At 43.9% G+C, this 20,146-nt stretch overlaps 1 protein-coding gene across 3 annotated transcripts in view; it reads left to right on the top strand.

Moving 5' to 3' along the window:
* Positions 1–20,146, top strand: part of DOCK8 (dedicator of cytokinesis 8) — a 225,013-nt gene that overhangs the window by 148,095 nt on the left and 56,772 nt on the right. For all 3 annotated transcript variants that reach the window (XM_053574373.1, XM_053574381.1, XM_053574391.1), the window contains 5 exons: positions 3,556–3,651; positions 9,582–9,731; positions 12,676–12,789; positions 16,563–16,718; positions 18,242–18,381. In XM_053574373.1, the coding sequence (XP_053430348.1) occupies positions 3,556–3,651; positions 9,582–9,731; positions 12,676–12,789; positions 16,563–16,718; positions 18,242–18,381 (656 nt within the window). The remainder of the gene's footprint in view (positions 1–3,555; positions 3,652–9,581; positions 9,732–12,675; positions 12,790–16,562; positions 16,719–18,241; positions 18,382–20,146) is intronic.

The following is a 20,146-nucleotide window of genomic DNA, read 5'->3' as shown; positions in this document are numbered from 1 at the left end:
CTGAGCAGGGCAATGGGAAGATAATCACAGGGTTAGGAAAGAAGGATTTGCCTGTACCTTCTCTCTATGATTGAAAATAGATGCTGTCAAAAAAAAAAAAAAGAGAAAGAAAATAGATGCTATCTGGGTGGCCCCTGTGGCACAAGGAGTAGGGTGCCAGCCCCATATACCAGGAGTGGCAGGTTCAAGCCCGGCCCTGGGTAAAACTGAAAAAAAAAAAAAAAAAAAAAAAATTGACGCTATCTAAGAGCTCTCTTGCCTCGTCCCTACACATACACACACATACACTTTTGCAGCACTACTTTACCCTCCATTTTATGACTGCCTGACTGCCCACTCAGTGGTTCTCTGACTTTACCATTCATCAGAATTACCGGGAAAACTTGATTGAATTAAAACTGATTGAATTTCTGATTCATTAAATCTAAGCCAGGGCCCCCAAATTTATTTGCATTTCTAAGAGGTTCCCACCTGATGCTAGTCCACAGTTTGAAGATTAGTTTCTGTAGAAGGTGAGCTGGAGACAGTTCATCCTTGACAAACGTGAATGGCAATAATTAAGTATCATTTTTTTCAAGATTAAAAAAAGTAAGATGAAATGCGTTCTCATAGTTCTCCATAATCAGTCTTACCTATAAGTTCAGAAACTTTACAAGCTTTTACACTGCTTACTAGAATTTCTTAAACCAACAAAATTCTCCAATTATAGTTACAGCCCATGTGCTCTAAATGGGAATCAAAAAGCTGTCTGTCCCAAGTTTTCTACTCCTCACGATTATAGTAGCTACTTAAGTCTTGAGTGTTTTTCAGGACTCCTATTAAAATGTAAGCATGCTAATTGCAAAGAATAACACAGGAAGCCATTTGCAACAGCTAACGCTGCAGGGAAATGTTTATTAAGCAGGCTGCAGTGGGGGGGCGGGGATTGAGCCTCAGCACTGCTCCCTTTGGGCTGGGTGAGGGAGCGATCGCGTGGGAGCCCTGCCTGCCTGGGCTGAAGCTGCAGACTGCGGTAACCCAGCACCGTATGTGCAGGGAGAGGTCCCAGGAGTTGGCTAGTATAGAAGGAAAAGTGAGGGAAGGTGTGGTTAGGCTACAAACAAACTTGTCATTCACTCTAAAAGTTAGCATTAGCCCCTTTCTAGTGACTAGACCCGAATACCATTTTCCTATTTGTGTGCGGCGCCCGTAGCTCAGTGGGTACAGCGCTGGCCACATACACCTAGGCTGGCAGATCTAAATCTAGTCTGGGCCTCTTAAAACAACAATGACAACTGCAACAACCACAACAAAAAAAAAATAGCCGGGCATTGTGGCAGGCACCTGTACTCCCAGCTACTCGGGAGGCTGAGGCAAGAGAATTGCTTAAGCCCAAGAGTTTGAAGTTGCTGTGAGCTGTGATGCTACAGCACTCTACCAAAGGCGACAGCTCGAGACTTTGTCTCAAAAAAAAAAAACATTATTTGCCTACAGCCTGACTTCCTTAAAGGCATGTCCTGTCTGGTTTTGCAGTTGCTATATTTTGACCTGAAATGACCAGAAGACATTTCATTTCAGGGGAAAGTTTAGCCAATATGTTTCCTTAATAGCTCAGCAAACAGGCCTTTACTGCTTGGCTATTTTATATAACCTCTAGACTAGAGCAAGGTGTTTTTGTAATAATGCTGCCCAAGGAGCAGCATAAATTACTTTAAGAAGCAGCTTATCCTTGTCTAATCTTTTCCCACCATAAGACGGTGGCAGTCAAACTGACCTATTTTCCAGCGGCTGCCTTTGAAGCTGGGCGTGTCTTTCCTACAATGGGAAGATCAAGGTGAGCACGTTACTTTACATTACGTCACCTGCACAGTTAGACCACCTGCTAGGTTAAAATTAAACCCCACTCCTCTCCTATCTGGGAGAGGCTCACTCAAAACTCCTAATAGCAAGCAAATGTGTTAACATGTATGAGGATTATTAAGGTTTGATTCATGTCACAAAATGAAGTGAAACCAACGTATAGCTAAAGTACCTAAGGATTCTCCACTCATCACTGAAGATCTAGGTAGTTAGAACTCCCAAGCACAGAGATTTTCCATTTGTCTCCATTTAGTTTAGCTAAATGGCTTTCAGATTTTAATGAGGCTAAGAATTAGTAAATTGGATTGAATGCATACTGTACTCTGTGGGTAGTTTAAAGGAATATCAAGAGCAATCTTAAAAAAAAAAAAGAGCAGTCTTTGCTCTGATCAATTTTTGCTTTAGGTGTTGACTTTAAAACTAAACTTTCAGCCAGTCATGGTCGGGCAGGCCTGTAATCAGGCCAAGACTGGAGGATTGCTTGAGGCCAAGAGTTTGAGACCAGCCTGGGCAACACAGCAAGACCACCCTCCACACCCCCTTCTACCATCTCTACAAAAAAGAAAAAGAAAAAAACACCTTAACTCACACATGAAGGATGTGACATAGTTTTAGCTTTCTTACTCACTGAACAATATGAGTTCATCTGAATGTGTTCTAGGTATCATGGGTGTAAGATGAATGAAAGCACAGAAAATTCCCAGACATCATTTTTGCTTTTAGTTAGGGTGACTGACCATTCTGATTTGCCCAGGACTAAGGTGGTCTGCAAGAGGCAGGGACTTTCCAGAACAGTATCAGGCACACTAAGACAAGATGGTTACCCTGCCTTTAGTTTTGAACTTCTTCCCCAGCAAAGCTACTGTCAGAAGCATTAACCAGAAGCCAGACAAGCTGGGAAATGGGGGAAAGTGAGAAAGACAGAAGTCACCATCTGCTACCTTTGCTGTTGAGTAGTCAGATGCCTTGCAAGGAAGCGAAGACAGAAAGCATCTGACCCGGGACACAGGGTGAGCTCAGGCTGATACCACTGTACCTTTCAATGCAAGATCCACTCATAAACTGACCAATCATGTTTCCCACAAAGCCACTAGGGATTGTAAAACCAAAAATTGTCTAGTCTGGAAGGGAGTTTACATACATCTAGACAGTCATCCTCAAGGTTAGGACCACTGGTCCTCCAAGGTGACCCTGGACCAACAGCATCACACAGGAACTTGTTAGGAATGCAGATTCATAGGCCCTGCCCCAGATCTACTGAATCAGAATCTCTGAGGGTGGGACCCGGTGATATCAAGCACTCCAGGAGATGCGGATACACATTCAAGTTGGAGAGGCGCTGCTACCACCAGCTGATGTTATGGATGAGCAAACTGAGGGCCGAGAGTGGAATCGCTCACACGTGGTCACGGGGAGGATGTGCAGAGCATCTGGGAGGAGAGAGACAGGACCTGTTCCGGCTGCTACCCTCAATGCTCCCCCCAGAGAAGGCAGTTTCGTTTCCATCTGAGTCCATCCTTCAAACCCAGCTGTCCTGTGCAGTACCAATGCAGCCTTTACCCACCTAAATGGCCTTTGGTCTTAGGTTATTTCAGCATCAATTTAGGCCTAGGACATCTAGGACACATATTCAGGAACTAACAAGCTATTAAATTGTGGGGGGAAAGAAAAAAGGAGTTGGTGGATAACCGCCTGGTTTTTGTGGTTCTTGTTCAGCATTTCCACGAGGAACTTGCCCTGCAGATGGTGGTCAGCACCGGGATGGTGAGAGAAACTGTCTTCAAGTACGCCTGGTTCTTCTTCGAGCTCCTGGTGAGACTCTTGCTCATTCGTATCTAGCTGCAAAGGACCAGGGAAACGGGGCAGGAGGGAATTAACATTTTGTTCCCCAAGCTGGTCCTGCTGAAACCTAGCTTATTCTTGAAATCTGATTCTCTCCTTCACCCCTTCATCCATCTTCCATAAAGTCTGCTGAAGATCCACCTCCAACCTGTCACTTCTCATCGTGTTCCCGCTCCCTTCCTGGCCGTGCCGCTGCCCTCCCTCTGATGCTTCCTTGTGGTGACTTCCTCTTCTCCTGTCTGTATCCATTTTTTGCCTTTGGCACATGCATTCTGCATAGAGCAGCCCGTATTAAACAGACGCTGTCACTCCCCTCTTTAAAACCCTTCAGTGACTTTCAGTGTGCTGAGAATGAAACACAAATGCCTTTCGCAGCCTCAAAGCCCCTGCAGGATTCTGTTGTTTACCTCCATCTCCAGCCTCGTCTCATGCACAGCCCACCTTGTTCAGTTGTTTCCTTCTTGGTTCTTTGAGAAGGCCTTTTCAGCTTCCAATCCTTTTTCAGATTCTCCTTCCACTCCGACCTTTCACCAGCCCGGCACCCCCAGCACACACTGTGTCCTGCAGCACCTCCAAAGGGCCTTTTCTGACTACCTTATACTATAATATGTCTCCACCTCTTATTCTCCTTTTAAACACCCTGTTTATTCCCTTCCTAGCACTTATTGCAATTGTTTTCCTATTTCAGCTAGTAGATCTCTGGCATTCGCTCTGTCTTCTTCACTATCCTATCTCCAGCCCCAGAAGACTACTTGGTATCATACAAATGCCAACTAGTATTTGTTAGAAAAAATAAGAAACTTGTATATCTTTTTCCCCTAAAACTTCTATTGTTTCCTCAGCAAAAAAAGCAAAAGGTACAACTATAATTCCTTAATTTTAAAATAAGGAGAATAATATTCTTAACTATTTTTGTATCGTTATGAATGGAAGTGATAGGATTTTGCTATAAAGCTTCTAAGAATAATCATTCGTCAATGTTGATAGATGGAGATGCGTGGTGAAAGGATGTTAAATGAAAAAAGTATAAAAGCATAGACACCAACTAAACACAAATGTACATACAAACAATTCAGAGGATTAGGAGTACCTTGAAATGTAGTGATTGTGTTAGCTTTCTGGTCGCTGTGTTCTTTCCTCTGTGACATTAAGCGAATAGTATTTTTTTAGAGAGAGAGAGAAACGGTAGGATTTCCACCGAAGCTCTAGTTTTTATATGGAAGTTCAAGCCTAAGAAAAAAGAAGCAATGCTGAACAATGGGACGCAGAGAACAAAGAGGTCAAAAGAAACAGAAAGAAAACACTCTGGGGAGGAATGAGAAATGATGTGTAATCGTTAGAAGGCGGCAGGCTCGTGCCACAGAAGTGCATTTAGGATTCAAATCTCTTCACAAGGTCCCAACCCCTAGTTTGAGTAACATCCCAAAGCCCAGTTTTGTTTTGTTTTGTTTTGTCGTAGTTTTTTTGGCTGGGGCTGGGTTTGAACTACCTCCAGCATATGGGGCCAGCACCGTCCTCCTTAAGCCACAGGCACCACCTTCCAAAGCCCAGTTTTAATGCCCTGTAACAGAATCACCTAGGGGTGCTTAGTAAAAATGAAGCAGATTCTTAACATCCTCCCTTGAAGACCAGGCGAGGTGGCTCATGCCTGTAATCCCAGCACCTTGGGAGGCCAAGGCGGACAGATTGCTTGAGCTCAGGAGTTCAAGACCAGCCTGAACAAGAAAGAGACTCCCATCTTTAAAAACAGCTGAGCATTGTGATGGGTGCCTGTAGTTCCAGCTACTTGGGAGGCTGAGGCAAGAGAATCGCTTGAGCCCAAGAGTTTAAGATTGCTATGAGCTATGACACCACAGCACTCAACCTCAGGGCAACTGAGTGAGACTCTGTCTCAAAAAAAAGATCCTCCTTATAACTACCAAAATTAGGAGCGTGGTGGCCAGTAGCATTCATTCACCTGTCTTTCCAGGTGATTTCTAAACACAGTAATGATCCACTGGTACATACCACCTCCACTCTGTGAATTCTTAACAGGGGAGGGTTTTTTGGAATTTATATCTAGCCAGCACTAGAAGTTTTGGGGTTCCAAATGCCAAGCTCATGAAGGTGGGTGACAGGAGCTCACAAGTCTTGGAGCAAGAGCACTAGCAGTGACACTGAGCTCTGTGCTCGGGCAGGAAACAGACTAGCCATAAAACCCACTCCTTTCTTTTGTCTTGAGGCATGAGAATTATCAAAACCAACACTGCATGCCCTGTGTATCCTGCTTCTGTTTACATATCCCACCCACCATGAAGTTTCTCCATGAAGAAGATTCACTTCGGTCAGAATCCATTTATAGATCATTCAGACTAGTACAGTAGAACCTCCCTACCTAACCAAGTGGATCTAATCGTCATAGACTGGACCTACACCACGTGTGCTCAATGTACAGCAGGCCTAGTTCCTATGTTGACCACCTCCGTGTGTTGATCAGTTTGTTACAGTCCCTTGGGTGGTCAACTTACAGAGGCTCCACTGTAATTCATCCCCAGTCCTACTGACTGCAGCTTTGCTAAGCCTTCATGGCTCCACGAGGCAGCTCAGAGCTCTCTTTTAAAGGCAAGTTTGTGTTTTCTGCAGGTGTAACGATGACTCTGTCCTTCATGGAATCCCTGTGGAAGAAAAAGTAGTGACATTTAAAATGTATTCTGCATCTTTATATATATACACCAGCACTGTTTTAAGCATTTTTAAAAGTATTATCTCATTTAATCTTCACACGACCTTGAGGCACAAGGAGTTTTTTTTATCCCCACTTTACAGATGGGGTTGAAGGAAGGGTGGTGCCCATGAAGAGGATCTCCAGGTCCACTGGAGGCTCCAACGATAGCACTTCACTGCCCCCAACTGCAGGGTGCTAAGGAAAGGTGAAAATTTCTTGATCTTGCCCAGGAGAGAAAGCAAAAGCTAAAGCACATAGCCCCTCGTAACCTCCAGGGAGTCCCTTATGGTGAACGGAAGGAAGCTCCCCCTAATCTGAGCACATTGAGGGCATTGGCCAACATGCAGATGACACCTGTCAGGGTCCAGGCAGAACAGAATTGGCCTTACTCAAAAGGGTTAACTAAAAAGCACTGATCAAAAGGCCCCCGACAAGGTTCCAGGAGCCAGCAGCAACTGCATTTATCTACCCTGCCTCTGAAGACTCAAGGGTAGAGAAGGGCACAACTGAGGCTTAGAGAAAGCTGGTCCACACGAAAAGAGCCGGAGCTTTAGCAAAATGTTGCCACTGCCAGAGCCCCACTGGGACAGGGATAAGGGCATTAAGAATAAATATTAATATCTGGGTTCTCTGCCTCCCTCCCCCCGCCCCCGCCCACTTACTGATTCCCAGCAGGTGCCTCACATCCTCCAACTCCAACCAGAAGCCAAAGGGCAGGGGAGTGTAAGTGCTGCAGTCCACAGAGATCACCGTCCTAGCCCTCAGAGGGACAGAGAAGGGCAAGAAATCCATCTGGGGGCTGGGGCAGTGGCAGCTGGAAACCACCAGCCCCAGCCAGGACTTTGCAAGGAAATTGATTTCAGATTCAGACAGGGAGCCCAGTCCTCCATGCACTATTTATGTATTTGCCTGACTGATGCCCAGGAAGTTATTTAAAAATCAAAACAGGGTTTTTTTTCCCCCAAGAAGCTTTAAAGAGAGAAATGATAGTCTCCTTAAGCTTAGCCAACAACTTTAACACCCTTTAGTTGCGTCAGTGGCCAAGTGCTAATGAACAACCACTTTGGCATTGGCGCTATTAAACACAATCCTTGGGCGAATTCCACACTTGCTCATGAATAAATCCCTGTGCTTCTAGAAACTGCTGAGCCAGACCTTGGAGACTGAGAGGTAAATGGGTGACCTAGTTTACTTGCTCAGGACACAAAGTTCTGGGCTAAGGGCTTCTTTAGAGCCACCTACTTTGAATGGGCCACAAGGCCAATACCGGAGGAAAGATTTTCCTGCATCACCCCACCCTACACAATGGGCCAAGCCTGTACTAGTATTTCTAGTGGGTCTTCAGAGAAGAAGACATAGTAGCTGGCAAGCTGCTGACATTCTGGAAAGAGGCCATTCGTTGGAAGAACAGTATTGTGAGAATTATTCATCTGGTTGTAGGATGGCAAACTCAGCAGGCAGGAGCTGAATGTAGCCTGGTGCTGGGGTGGGTCAGCCAGCAGGGAATCAGCATTGGGGTTGCCCAAAACAAAGAGGCTTTATCTTCCAAGGTCCTTTGTGGGGAGCATGTAGTGAGAAAGAGACACTTTTATCAGACAAAGATGGAGCCCAGTTTCCACCCCTTATTAAGGTCATCTACCAACTGTGTACTGCTGGATGGGGTTTGGATACACCCATGTGTCCTGAACCAAACAGGACCCTGCAGTGGAGAGGAAACATGGTTCTTCCACTCAGGCACCAGAATCAGATGTCTTAGGTCTCCCTGAGCTGGCTATGGCATGACCTGAAAGCATGAAACGCATAAAGCATTTTTATCTTTAATTTTTCTCTTCTTATTTTGCCTTTTCTTTATTGTTGTTTTCTTTCTGTTTTGTCTTAGTGTTAACAAAACTCACCAGTCTTGCATCTTTAGAAACTGAAATCTGCTGTTAGTACATAAAAGTTCTCCCGTGTAGCTCTTGGGAGTAGAAGTCACTTTCCACACAGCTATCCTGGTCCCAGATGGGTGGGTAGAATGCGAGTGTCTCAACTTCCAGGGCCATTTCTTTTTGCAGTGACCCTGACTAGCCTGGACACATTCATGAAAGTGACCTCAGAACGTAGGCAGCCAACCACAAGGACTCTCAATCTTTCCTATGTCCCTGGAAGATCTAGGCAGCTGCTAACAAGGGCAAGACTCAACCTCAGATAGTATCAAAGGGGGGGTGTACTGACCCATCTATCTCGTGGTCCCAAGAAGGAGCACAAAAAATAATTATGCCCTTGATTTAAAACTGTGGTAGTCATTGAGATTATTTCAGGAGTCATAATACAGGTGGTCACCAATTGACACACAGACAGATTTTATATACAGTAAAACCTCTGGCAGTCACCCACCCAAGAGACTGTAACAAACTGGGCAATGTACAGAAGTGGTAAACGTAAGGAACTCGGACTACTATATCAACATGTGTATGTGGTGCATGTCTCGTCTACGAAAATTAGGTCAAATTAAAGAGGTGGTCAAGGTAGGGAGGTGGTCAACTATGGAGGTTTTACGGTGTGTATATATAAAACTCAAAACATAATTTCCCCTAGAGACAATGTTCCAGTAGTGGTTAGATTTCCAGTTAGCTAACAAAATCCCGCTCAACATACAATACAGCTAAAATTCATAGAAGCAGGAAATAACTTTATTGGAAACTACAGAATTGTTTCTGGAAAAACTATGTTCCCTCAATAAAAACTATAAAACTCAAGGTAAGAGGAACATTTCTCCCCCTGTTCTCTTTACTGCAGTTTCAGGAACAGACAAAGACTGTTCACATCAGCAACAGTATCAGGGAGCAGTTGCTTTACCTGCGGCGTGTATTGAGTGATGCCTGAATGGTGATGGGAGCCCAGCCTAGGTCTGACGTAGGCAGTATTGAAGGGGAATCTTCTAACACTGTAGCTAAAGAATGAAGTTCTGGTTTGTTCAGTAGCAAGAAGGGAGCCCCCTGACTTGAGGTCAAGAAGAGGACGCCCTTCCCACCTCCTGCCACCATGGTAACCATTCGTGGGTCAGGAGCATTTTAGTACTGAGGCTGCTTGGGCACCACCAGCACAGATGAAGTCCATTGTTAAAAGAGCTGTTCTCCGAGTCTTTCCCCTCTTCCCACATTGTTCAAGCAGGTCACCAATTTCTGTGTTGACATTCCCCCCGGCCCCTCTTTAGGTGAAAAGCATGGCCCAGTATGTACATAACATGGACAAACGGGACAGTTTTCGGAGGACTCGCTTCTCTGACCGTTTCAAAGATGACATAACTACTATTGTTAATGTGGTCACCTCGGAGATTGCGGCCCTTTTAGTAAAACCTCAGAAGGTAACTGTGTTTTACGCTCTACTTTCTAAATTGTTTACCTAGAATATGTGTTACTTTCATAATCAGAGAAAAATAAGCATCACTCTAACACAGTAACTAAAATCTAACTATGATGATCGTTAAATGCAGTATGTTATACTGGACCAGACCCCTGGGTGGGACTGGAAAAATGTTTCAAAGAAATTGCAATATGGAATACAGTTTAAATTATTGTTTTAATATAGACACGAAAGAGAATATTCTTGCTCTTAACAAATACCTTGAAGTATTATGGGGTAAATTGGTAATGATATTGACAACTACTCACAAAAGGTTTAGGAAGAAATATTCTGAGAGGGAAATAGAATGGTAAAGAAAATATAGCAAAATGTCAAATAACGATGACCTTGGTTAAAGGGTATTTGGTAGTCTTTTTGCTATCCTTACACCGATGCTGTAATTTTTTTTTTTTTTGTAGAGACAGTTACCACCCTCAGTAGAGTGCCGTGGCATCACACGGCTCACAGCAACCTCCAGCTCTTGGGCTTACACGATTCTCTTGCCTCAGTCTCCCAAGTAGCTGGGACTACAGGCGCCCACCACAACACCTGACTATATGCTGTAATTTTGAAATTGTTTCAGCCAGGTGCGGTGGCTCACGCCTATAATCTCAGCATTTGGGAGGCCGAGGCAGGTGGATTGTCAGAGCTCACAGGTTTGAGACCCAGTCAGAGCCAGAGTGAAACCTTGTCTCTAAATAAATAGCTGGGCTGGTGGCGCCCGTAGCTCAGTGAGTAGGGCGCAAGCCACATATACAGAGGCTGATGGGTTTGAACCCAGCCCAGGCCTGCCAAACAACAATGACAGCTACAACCAAAAAATAGGTTGGGCATTGTGGCAGGTGCCTGTAGTCCCAGCTACTTGGGAGGCTGAGCCAAGAGAATCGCTTAAGCCCAAGAGTTTGAAGTTGCTGTGAGCTGTGACGCTACAGCACTCTACTGAGGGTGACATAGTGAGATTCTGTCTCAAAAAAAAATAGCTGGGCATTTTACAGGTGACTGTAGTCCCAGCTATGTGGGAGGCTGAGGCAAGAGAATCTCTTAAGCCTAGGAGTTTGAGGTTGCTGTGAGTTATTTCACCATGGCTCTCTACCAAGGGTGACAGTGAGACACTGTCTCAAAAAAAAAAAGAAAGAAAGAAATTGTTGCAAAATAAAATTGTAAAAATACATAAAAGGAAACAAAATGAAATGTTAAAAGATAACTCTAAAATTGAGGGAGCAGTGTCTATTATTAATAATACCTTTATCATTTTTAAGAACTTTTATACTGCCAGGTACTTAGGAGATGTCATTCGGCTACTCCTCAAGGCAAACCTTGTTAAAACAGCAATGGTATCTTCATATTGTCAGGCATGAAAATAAGGCACAGAGAGGTTGATACACTTTCCAAAAGTCACACAGTTACCGGCAAAGCCAAGACTGGAGCTGCCAAACCAGACATACAGTCTACCCAGCAGGGGAACCATGTGGGGGGTGCTGAGAGCTTGAGGACTTCTCAGTGGCACTGCAAAAACCTCTTTACCAGGTCTACATGCAGGACAGTGACTGGTCAGCTTGGCCCGAATTTGCAAACTGTACATCATAACAACAGGAAAATAGTTACAAACCAGATTTTTAATAATGTCAGAGGAAATCGATTTGTCATTCTGAGAATAAAGAACAGAAACATAAAAAAGTGAATCGCTGATTGCTCTGAAGTGCTATAACATTCCCCATAAATAATGGGTGCAAAATAATTAAAAAATAAAATGAGGCTCAGGGAAGTGGCTCACACCTATAATCCTACCACTCTGGGAGCCTAAGGTGAGAGGATCACTTGAGCTCAGGAGTTTGCAACCAGCTTGAGCAAGAACAAGACTTCATTTCTACTAAAAATGGAAAAATTAGCTGGGAGTTGTGATGGGCTCCTGTAATCCCAGCTACTTGGGAAGATGAGGCAGGAGGATTTTTTGAACCCAGGAATTGAGGTTACTGTGAGCTAGGCTAATTCCATAGCACTCTAGGGTGGGCAATAGAGTGACACCATGTCTTTAAATAAATAAATAAATACCAAAGTAATTAACTTAATTAAAATAAAACCTAGCATTAATCCAGGAAGGAATTTGCCCTTACTAAGTATGCCAGTGACCTCTTTTAGGCTGGGAATACTGCCAATTAAGAGGGAAAAAAATTCCTTAGGCAAAAACTGACACTTTTATCCTGATTAGATATTCCACGGTAATCCTTATAAATTAAGATATTGACTCGTTGAAGACAGTGAATGTATTTTAAGTTAGTTTGCCCAAAAAGTATTTACCAAAAAAAGGAAAAAAAAAAGTTACCCGGATATCAAAAAATTGCAAGACCCAGTCTTAAATAGAGAATGAGGCCAATTATACATATACATAGAAATATGCGTGTAGGGGGAAAAAAGTGACCAGAAGGAAATGCACTCAAAAATTCGCAGCACTGGGAGGCTGAGGCAGGTGGATCACTTGAGCTCATGAGTTCAAGACCAGCCTGAGCAAGATTGAGACTCTATCTCTACTAAAAAAGAAAGAAAGAAAAAGAAAAACTGAGCCAGGGGGATCACTTGAGCCCAAGAGTTTGAGGTTGCTGTGAGCTATGATGCCATGGCACTCTACCAAGGGCAGCAAAATGAGACTCTGTCTCAAAAAAAAAAAAAAAAGTATTAACAGTACATAAATAAATTACTTGGTTCAACCTAATAGTCATGGCATCAGTTAAAAGCTAAATTACATTTGCTACAATTTGGCTGACTCATCTGCTTTGCCTTACATCCCCAAGAGGGACAGTGGCTGAAATAAAGGAGTTGCCTCTTCCAACTTTCCCTCCAGAGACCTGGGAGTTCATGTCCAGGTTTTACCACAAAGTGATTTGGGTGTTTGTATGTTTGTTTTTAAGGAAAATGAACAGGCAGAAAAGATCAACATCAGCCTGGCTTTCTTCCTGTATGACCTTCTGTCCCTCATGGATCGTGGCTTTGTGTTCAACCTCATCAAGCATTACTGCAACCAGGTGAGTATTCCTCCAGGGCCGCCATCTTGCTCCTTATCATCCCTGGGGAGAGCAGGGTTGTGCATCTAGATGAAGTCCCTCTGCAGCTCCACACGGAGTCTTGGGGTGGGAATGCGCCGGGGGCTGTAGCAGCTTTGGGCAATGTAACTAACCAGGCTCTATCTTATCTGTAGGCAACAACTGTCCCAGGACATTTTATGGGTCTGCACAGCAGGCAAGCGCTAAAAGGCTAATGATCTGATTGTGTGGATTATTTATAAAATAATTGGATGTGTGAAAATTTGAGTTTGGTGTGAGCTGACCTGGGTATCCGTCTGAAGTGAAGAAATAAACAAACCAGAGGCCAATACCCAGAGACAATGTTGGGATCGTTTGCATAAGACCTCCCCTCACAAAAAGAAAGATTAACTTTTCTACACAAAGTCCTGACAAGGAAGCAGAATGATGACAAGAATCCTTGGGCATCCTTGGTCCCAGAGCATCACCAATCCCAGGCACCCTCCTGGCCCTCACGTGGACTGTCCTTCCCAGGAGCCACCAGAAGGGAGTCCCAGTGGGGTACTTCACTCCTCCTGCCTTCCTTCTTAGGTGTTTAGGATTCCAGGTCACTGGGTGCATTTCACATACAAGTTAATCTGTTTTCAAAACTTTAAGTTGGATTTACAGAAAGAGAACCTAGAACACAACTGTAGGCCCAGGGTTTGCTACTCCCATACCGGGCAGCTTTCAGTCCCAAAAGGAAACAAGGCGATCCTAAGTAGATGTGTGCTTGCCCTGCAAAATGCACATTTTTGTTTTTCTCTTTCCTTTCTTTTCTCTTCCTCACAGTCTTTCTTTCTAAATTCTTTTCTTTCAGCTGCCTACTCTTTCTTGCTCTCCCCTGTCTAAGCTGCCAGAGAGCCCTAGAGGGCTCAGGAAACCTGTGTTCTAACTCCAGCAATGCCATTAACCACCGTTCTGGGGAATATGAACCTGTGAGACATTGGTTTCCTGGTCTCCACACAGACAAAACTGGATTAGATTTATCCAGATCTTGACACTTTGATTTCATGCTCTACATCTGCAGGTGACATTCATGGATACTACTTAGCATGATTTGAGGCAGTGAGGCCTAACAGGACCAGTGACCCCAGTTCATGATGGTTTAATTCCCTGGTCCCAGCTCTCTAGATACAGAATGAGCTTCAGACATACCTGCAGCAAATCGTATTTTTCCAAAGTTGTTGGATTTTATCATTTCGTATGCCCTTTTTCCAAAGTTGTTGGATTTTATCATTTTGTATGCCGTTATGTTTCTTTTTTTTTTATTTTATTGAGACAGAGCCTCAATACCTGCAGCAAATCGTATTTTTCCAAAGTTGTTGGATTTTATCATTTTGTATGCCGTTATGTTTCTTTTTCTTTCTTTTTTTTTTATTGAGACAGAGCCTCAGGCTGTCTCCCTGGGTAGAGTGCTGTGGCGTCACAGCTCACAGCAACCTCCAACTCCTGGGCTCAAGCGATTCTCCTGCCTCCGCCTCCCAAGTAGCTGGGACTACAGGTGCCCGCCACAACGCCCAGCTATTTTTTGGTTGCAGCTGTCATTGTTGTTTGGCAGGTCTGGGCTGGATTCGAACCCGCCAGCTCAGGTGTATGTGGCTGGCGCCTTAGCCGCTTGAGCCACAGGCGCCACGCCACATCTCATTATGTTTTCTGCCACTTAAAAACTTTGGGGCAATGGCTATAACCGTAGTGCTTTATTAATAGTCATTAACAGGGGCGGCGCCTGTGGCTCAGTCGGTAAGGCGCCGGCTCCATATACTGAGGGTGACGGGTTCAAACCCGGCCCCGGCCAAACTGCAACCAAAAAATAGCTGGGCGTTGTGGTGGGCGCCTGTAGTCCCAGCTACTCGGGAGGCTGAGGCAAGAGAATCGCTTAAGCCCAGGAGTTGGAGGTTGGTGTGAGCTGTGTGAGGCCACGGCACTCTACCGAGGGCCATAAAGTGAGACTCTGTCTCTACAAAAAAAAAAAAAAAAAAAAAAAAAATAGTCATTAACAATAGACAAATCTACTTCCTCAGTCACTCTCAGTTGCTTACAACGCACCACCAAGTTCACACCCATCCCTTGGGTAGGGCTATTGAGGCTGTCACTGTGGGTCGTTACCTTTGGAAAAGATGTTCTGGGAATTCATTTTACCCCTCTTTTCTAAAACATAACTCAAATTATTTTTTAAATTTCTGACATTAATGATGTCTCAAGACATCTATGAAAAATACCCATAATGGGGCCTTCTTTCAAGCGCAAATATCTTGTGCTTTTAAGTTCTGATAGCCAACTTAACCCAACAGCTCTTTATGACAATGGTAAGTGATGGGCATACCACCAACCATCAGTTCAGTTTGCTAATGGTTCTGCTGGTTCAAAGTCAGCCAGAAGTACACATTGAAAGGTTATGTGTTCTGGGCAGCGCCTGTGGTTCAATCGGTAGGGCGCCGGCCCCATATACAGAGGGTGGTGGGTTCAAGCCCGGCCCCGGCTGAACTGCAACCAAAAAATAGCCGGGCGTTGTGGCGGGCACCTGTGGTCCCAGCTACTCGGGAGGCTGAGGCGGGAGAATCGCTTGGGCCCAGGAGTTGGAGGTTGCTGTGAGCTGTATGATGCCATTGCACTCTACCAAGGGCCATAAAGTGAAACTCTGTCTCTAAAAAAAAAAAAAAAAAGAAAGAAAGGTTATGTGTTCTTGCATGGAGGATATAAATTCATTTAAGTAAATTTCTAACCATGAATTAATTCTATAGGCAAAATGCCTCATGACACAATGGCTTCTCCTCAAATGGCTGAAAATATGTGTTTATTTAATTTATGTAGTTTAGAAAAATACTGTTCAACTGAGAGAAGAGGAAGCATGTCCATGTGCAAGAATGAGATGCTTCATATTCCTAGGCTGGGGTGGGAGGGTGTTTATGATGAAAACTGCAGGCTCCAGGTCCCCAGCACCCCCTTCTTCCCCTGCTTTGCCTCTAGAGGGGCCGCCTCGGAGTCTGGGTCTTTTGGTTGTTCAGCTTACGTGAGGGAAGCAAGGGGTTTCTTCCAGACAGTCACCTCTGTCTGCTTTTCATTCCTGTTACATGGTTGCTTGGTGGGTTGGTTTGCTTGTTTCTTAACGGAAGACGTTTTCTTGTAAGTCTTCCAGCTTTCTCTTTCTTTCTTCTCCATTTCCTCGCTGTCATTTTCGGGTAAGCTCCTTGACTTTTTGCAGGTAGTGCATACTCTCTTACGTGGTTTGATGCCTTCCTCTAGGGAACTGATTGGAGAACTTTCCAATGGGGCCTTTAATTGGAAACTGCAAAAGAATACTCGTAGCATTAAAGTCATCCAGCCATGTTCTATTAGTTTCATATGGCCCCATGGGAGGTCAAGTCCTTTCATTTAGTTTCCCAGACACAGTAGAGTTTTTATAAAATTAATTATATTATGTTACACTGAATGCATACCTCAAGATTATTTTCAGTACTGGCTTGCCATGGTATTATACTTCATAGATTTGACAAGGTTGGGACAAGAATCCTCATTTTGGACAGCTATCAGGCTAAAATTATTAAGGGGAACAGTAATGAATGGAAACTTATTGGGCCTCCCTGTAATGCAGAATTTGCCATCTACTGCTCTGTCCCATTTATTTGTATTAATTTGATTGCCTTCTGGAGAGAAAGGATATTTTTGTGTCCGCCAACCTCAACTCCATTTGCCTTATAATAAATACTTTGTTCCTCTTTTTGCTTTTTTCCCAGCTGTCAGCCAAACTCAATAACCTTCCAACACTCATTTCCATGAGGCTGGAGTTCCTGAGAATCCTCTGTAGCCATGAACATTACCTCAATCTGAACCTCTTTTTTATGAATGCTGATACTGCTCCAACATCTCCTTGTCCCTCCATATCTTCCCAGGTAATGAGCTAACAGAAGGAATTATTCAGGCTATTTCATTTAATTAGCTTAGTTTAATCATATATGAACTTACAAAGGTTCATCTTATTAATTAGAAGAAAAATCAAACTACTCAAACCAGACCAAGTATGTTATACACAGTTACACCATCATAACTAATAGTTTACAGGCTCAGTAACTAATTTCTTCCTAGGCTTACCGGTCTGTAATGAGGCCAAGTACAGCAAGGAATTTATAAGTACTATGAAAACTCAGAAAAGCATAGAAAAGTCTGAAATCTTCCCTTGTCTGATATTAGCCAACTATTATAGTATGTGAATACAAGACTTCATAGTCAAATAAGTTTTTAAAACCCTGTGTTAACCAGGTTTCTTGGGATTAGGCCATCTAAGAATCTTTAACTAGTTAATGTAAATTATAGACACTCAAGAAGTGGAAGAGGATGAGAGGAGGGATATGTCATAAACGTGATGTTTATGAGAGATCTGACTATGGAAACCCCACTCCCACCCCAGAGTTTGCTCAAAGGACTACTGTCCTCTAGAACAACTTTAAGGAAATGCTGTTTTATAGTCACATTTCATTTATAGAGAACAAATAATTAGTTCAGAGCAGCAGGCAAAAGTTATCATCATCAGGTGTTATTTTTGTGGCATATTTCTTAATACTAGCACAGAGGTGAAGGCTTGTCTTGAAAAAAAAACTTAGCCATTTACGCCAGATAACACGATCCAGATGTTAGCTACGTGACCATCTTAATGTGAACTGGGAAAGATCTGACTTACAAGCCGCAATTCCAAACGTGTAAACTTTCTGTAGCATCCTGCCCAGCAGGTTCTGTCCTGAGACTACCGTGGGCTAACCTTGCCTTAGGTCTTCTGCCCACATGCCCCTTCTGACTGCCCCAGGAAGTTACCAAAGCCAGAGGCCTGGCTTACCAAGCTGTGAAGATTTCCAGAGATGCTTTAGATGCTTTGATTAAAATATAAAGTGTGCTCCCAGGGTAAAAACACAGGCCAAGAATTATTATACCTGGGACTGGTAAATCTGACACTTCCCCGCCCAACACCACTTCTAATTCCAGGCTAACAAAATTCATATGTCCGTAAGACACATTCAGAAGTGTAGCTGAGTGACAGGGGCCTTAAACAAAGCGGGCAGTTGGTTCTAGAGGAATTGTCTGCTCACAGCCACAGGATTAGAGGTAGTTCTTATTTCCCTATGCAGAGTTTATTCTAGGATTTTAATCTTCAGCTTCAGATGCATGAGTGATACTCATTTCTCAACAGACCGAGTGCTTTACTTCCTTTTTTTTTTCCCCGAGTGCCTTACTTTCATGTTTTCACTTGGCAGTCCCACCTGTGTGGGAAAGTGATGTAACCACTCGTGCCTCGGTTTCCTTATCCATCACAGGGGATACTAGCAGGGCCTATCTCACAAAGCCTGGCTGGAGCAAGGTCCTAGCCACTGCTCTTTAATCTCACTTCTTGTTGTTCATAAAATTGCTCTTTGCATTTCTGTAGAACTCAAGTTCCTGCTCCAGTTTCCAGGACCCGAAGATCGCCGGCATGTTTGACCTGACCCCAGAGTACCGCCAGCAGCACTTCCTCACGGGGCTTCTCTTTACAGAGCTGGCTGCCGCCTTGGATGCGGAAGGGGAAGGGTATGTTTCTGACTTTTAAAATGGGACGTGAAGCCGAAAAAAGAAAATGCTCCTTAAAAAAAAAAGAAAAGCTTGCCACCCAAATTCCAAAGCTTGACAAAAATACTCTACCGTGCCTCCTTTCTGAGAAGCAGAAGCATCCTTGTCTTGAGACAGTGGTGCCCATGGTAAGGCAAAAAGATGGGGGGAGGGGAAAGAACCCCCCAAATGATTTTTTTTACTCCCTTGTTCAGTGAGTGGAATTACCAGCTGTACTATAGCAAGCTTCCTAGAGATGCTTTGGTGAACTCCCCAGGAACAAAGCTATTTTTAACAAAGGTGACAGCACTCAGAGGCAACGTAAGATGCCTCTGGGTTCAGTGCTGACAGAGGAACAAAGGAAGGAATGGTTGAGAACAGTTGCCCCATGTCCAGATCAGGTTTCTTGCAGACAGGCCAGAAGGATACCACAAGTCTAGCATTTATGAATCTGTTCCCCTCTCACCTCTCTGATCACTCGGGGCATGTGGCAGTATCCAGTCTAGAAGTCAGTGGACAGAGATGGACACAGACCAGCCCCTTCTTCCTTCTCTCTCGCAACCTACCTAATTGAATTGAAAGAGGCTATGGCTTCCAAAATATAGATTCCATTGAGCAGTTACTGAATGTTTACCATGGGAAACACAGTTGAGTGTTAGAGCATATCAGAGATATATAAATGCACAGAACAATCTCCTGCCTCCCTATAGCTCACCATTCAGGAACTCAGATCCAAAGCTCCTTATAACTGAAAAATAATTGAGATTGATTCTTCTGGCGTTCAGATTAGGCACATAGAATTGAAAGAACTTGCCCAAAATTATATAGCAGAACCAAAGCTAGAGCCATGGTCTTCTGAATCCCTTCCCAGGACTCATCCTCCCATATCAAGCCCTCTCCCCCTCTGCACAGCCTACTCCTGTGACTCCCGTTGCAAAATAAGTTTCCGGAATAAAGTATACTAATTCATAGTATTAATTGCTGTATATAATAGATTTTTGTCTAATTGGAAGTTCTCAAGTTCTCTCAATGTGTTTATAACTTAAGACATGCTTATAACTTAGGAAACAAGATGTTCTTGCATGAAACATTTATAGGTGCCCAAGTTTGTGTAACTGAAATAACAAGCGTGCTCCAGGCTCTTTGCCCGTGGCCTGAGCCTCTGTCTCCTTGTAGGTCAGTGTGGAAAATCTCATGTCCTTATCTCTAAATTCTGCCTCGTTCCAGATATCCAGGTTCTGAGTATATGCTTAGAAAGCTTCATTTTCCATGGCTTCAATTCCACCTTCTCTCAACCCTAACTAAATCTCTGCCAGTTTTCCCAATGAAATTGTCTACCCTGTAACTAACACAAATTTCCATAGCAACAACAACAAAAAAAATCTGCACTGACACATGCGCTGAGAAGATGCGGAGAAGAAAGTCTGAACATAAAGAAAATCGCCTTCATATAAAAACATGCACACCCATTTTCTTAATTGTTCTTTAGGCTCGGCACCTGTGGCTCAAGCGGCTAAGGCGCCAGCCACATACACCTGAGCTGGCGGGTTCGACTCCAGCCCAGACCCTCCAAACAACAATGACAGCTGCAACCAAAAAATAGCCGGGCATTGTGGTGGGCGCCTGTAGTCCCAGCTACTTGGGAGGCAGAGGCAGGAGAATCGCTTGAGCCCAGGAGATGGAGGTTGCTGTGAGCTGTAATGCTAAGGCACTCTAGCCAGGGCAACAGCTTGAGGCTCTGTCTCAA

This window comes from Nycticebus coucang, chromosome 2, assembly GCF_027406575.1.
Source record: "Nycticebus coucang isolate mNycCou1 chromosome 2, mNycCou1.pri, whole genome shotgun sequence".
NCBI lineage: Eukaryota > Metazoa > Chordata > Mammalia > Primates > Lorisidae > Nycticebus > Nycticebus coucang.
Note: the sequence above shows the minus strand (reverse complement) of the source record. Positions and strands in the feature narration are given on the sequence as shown.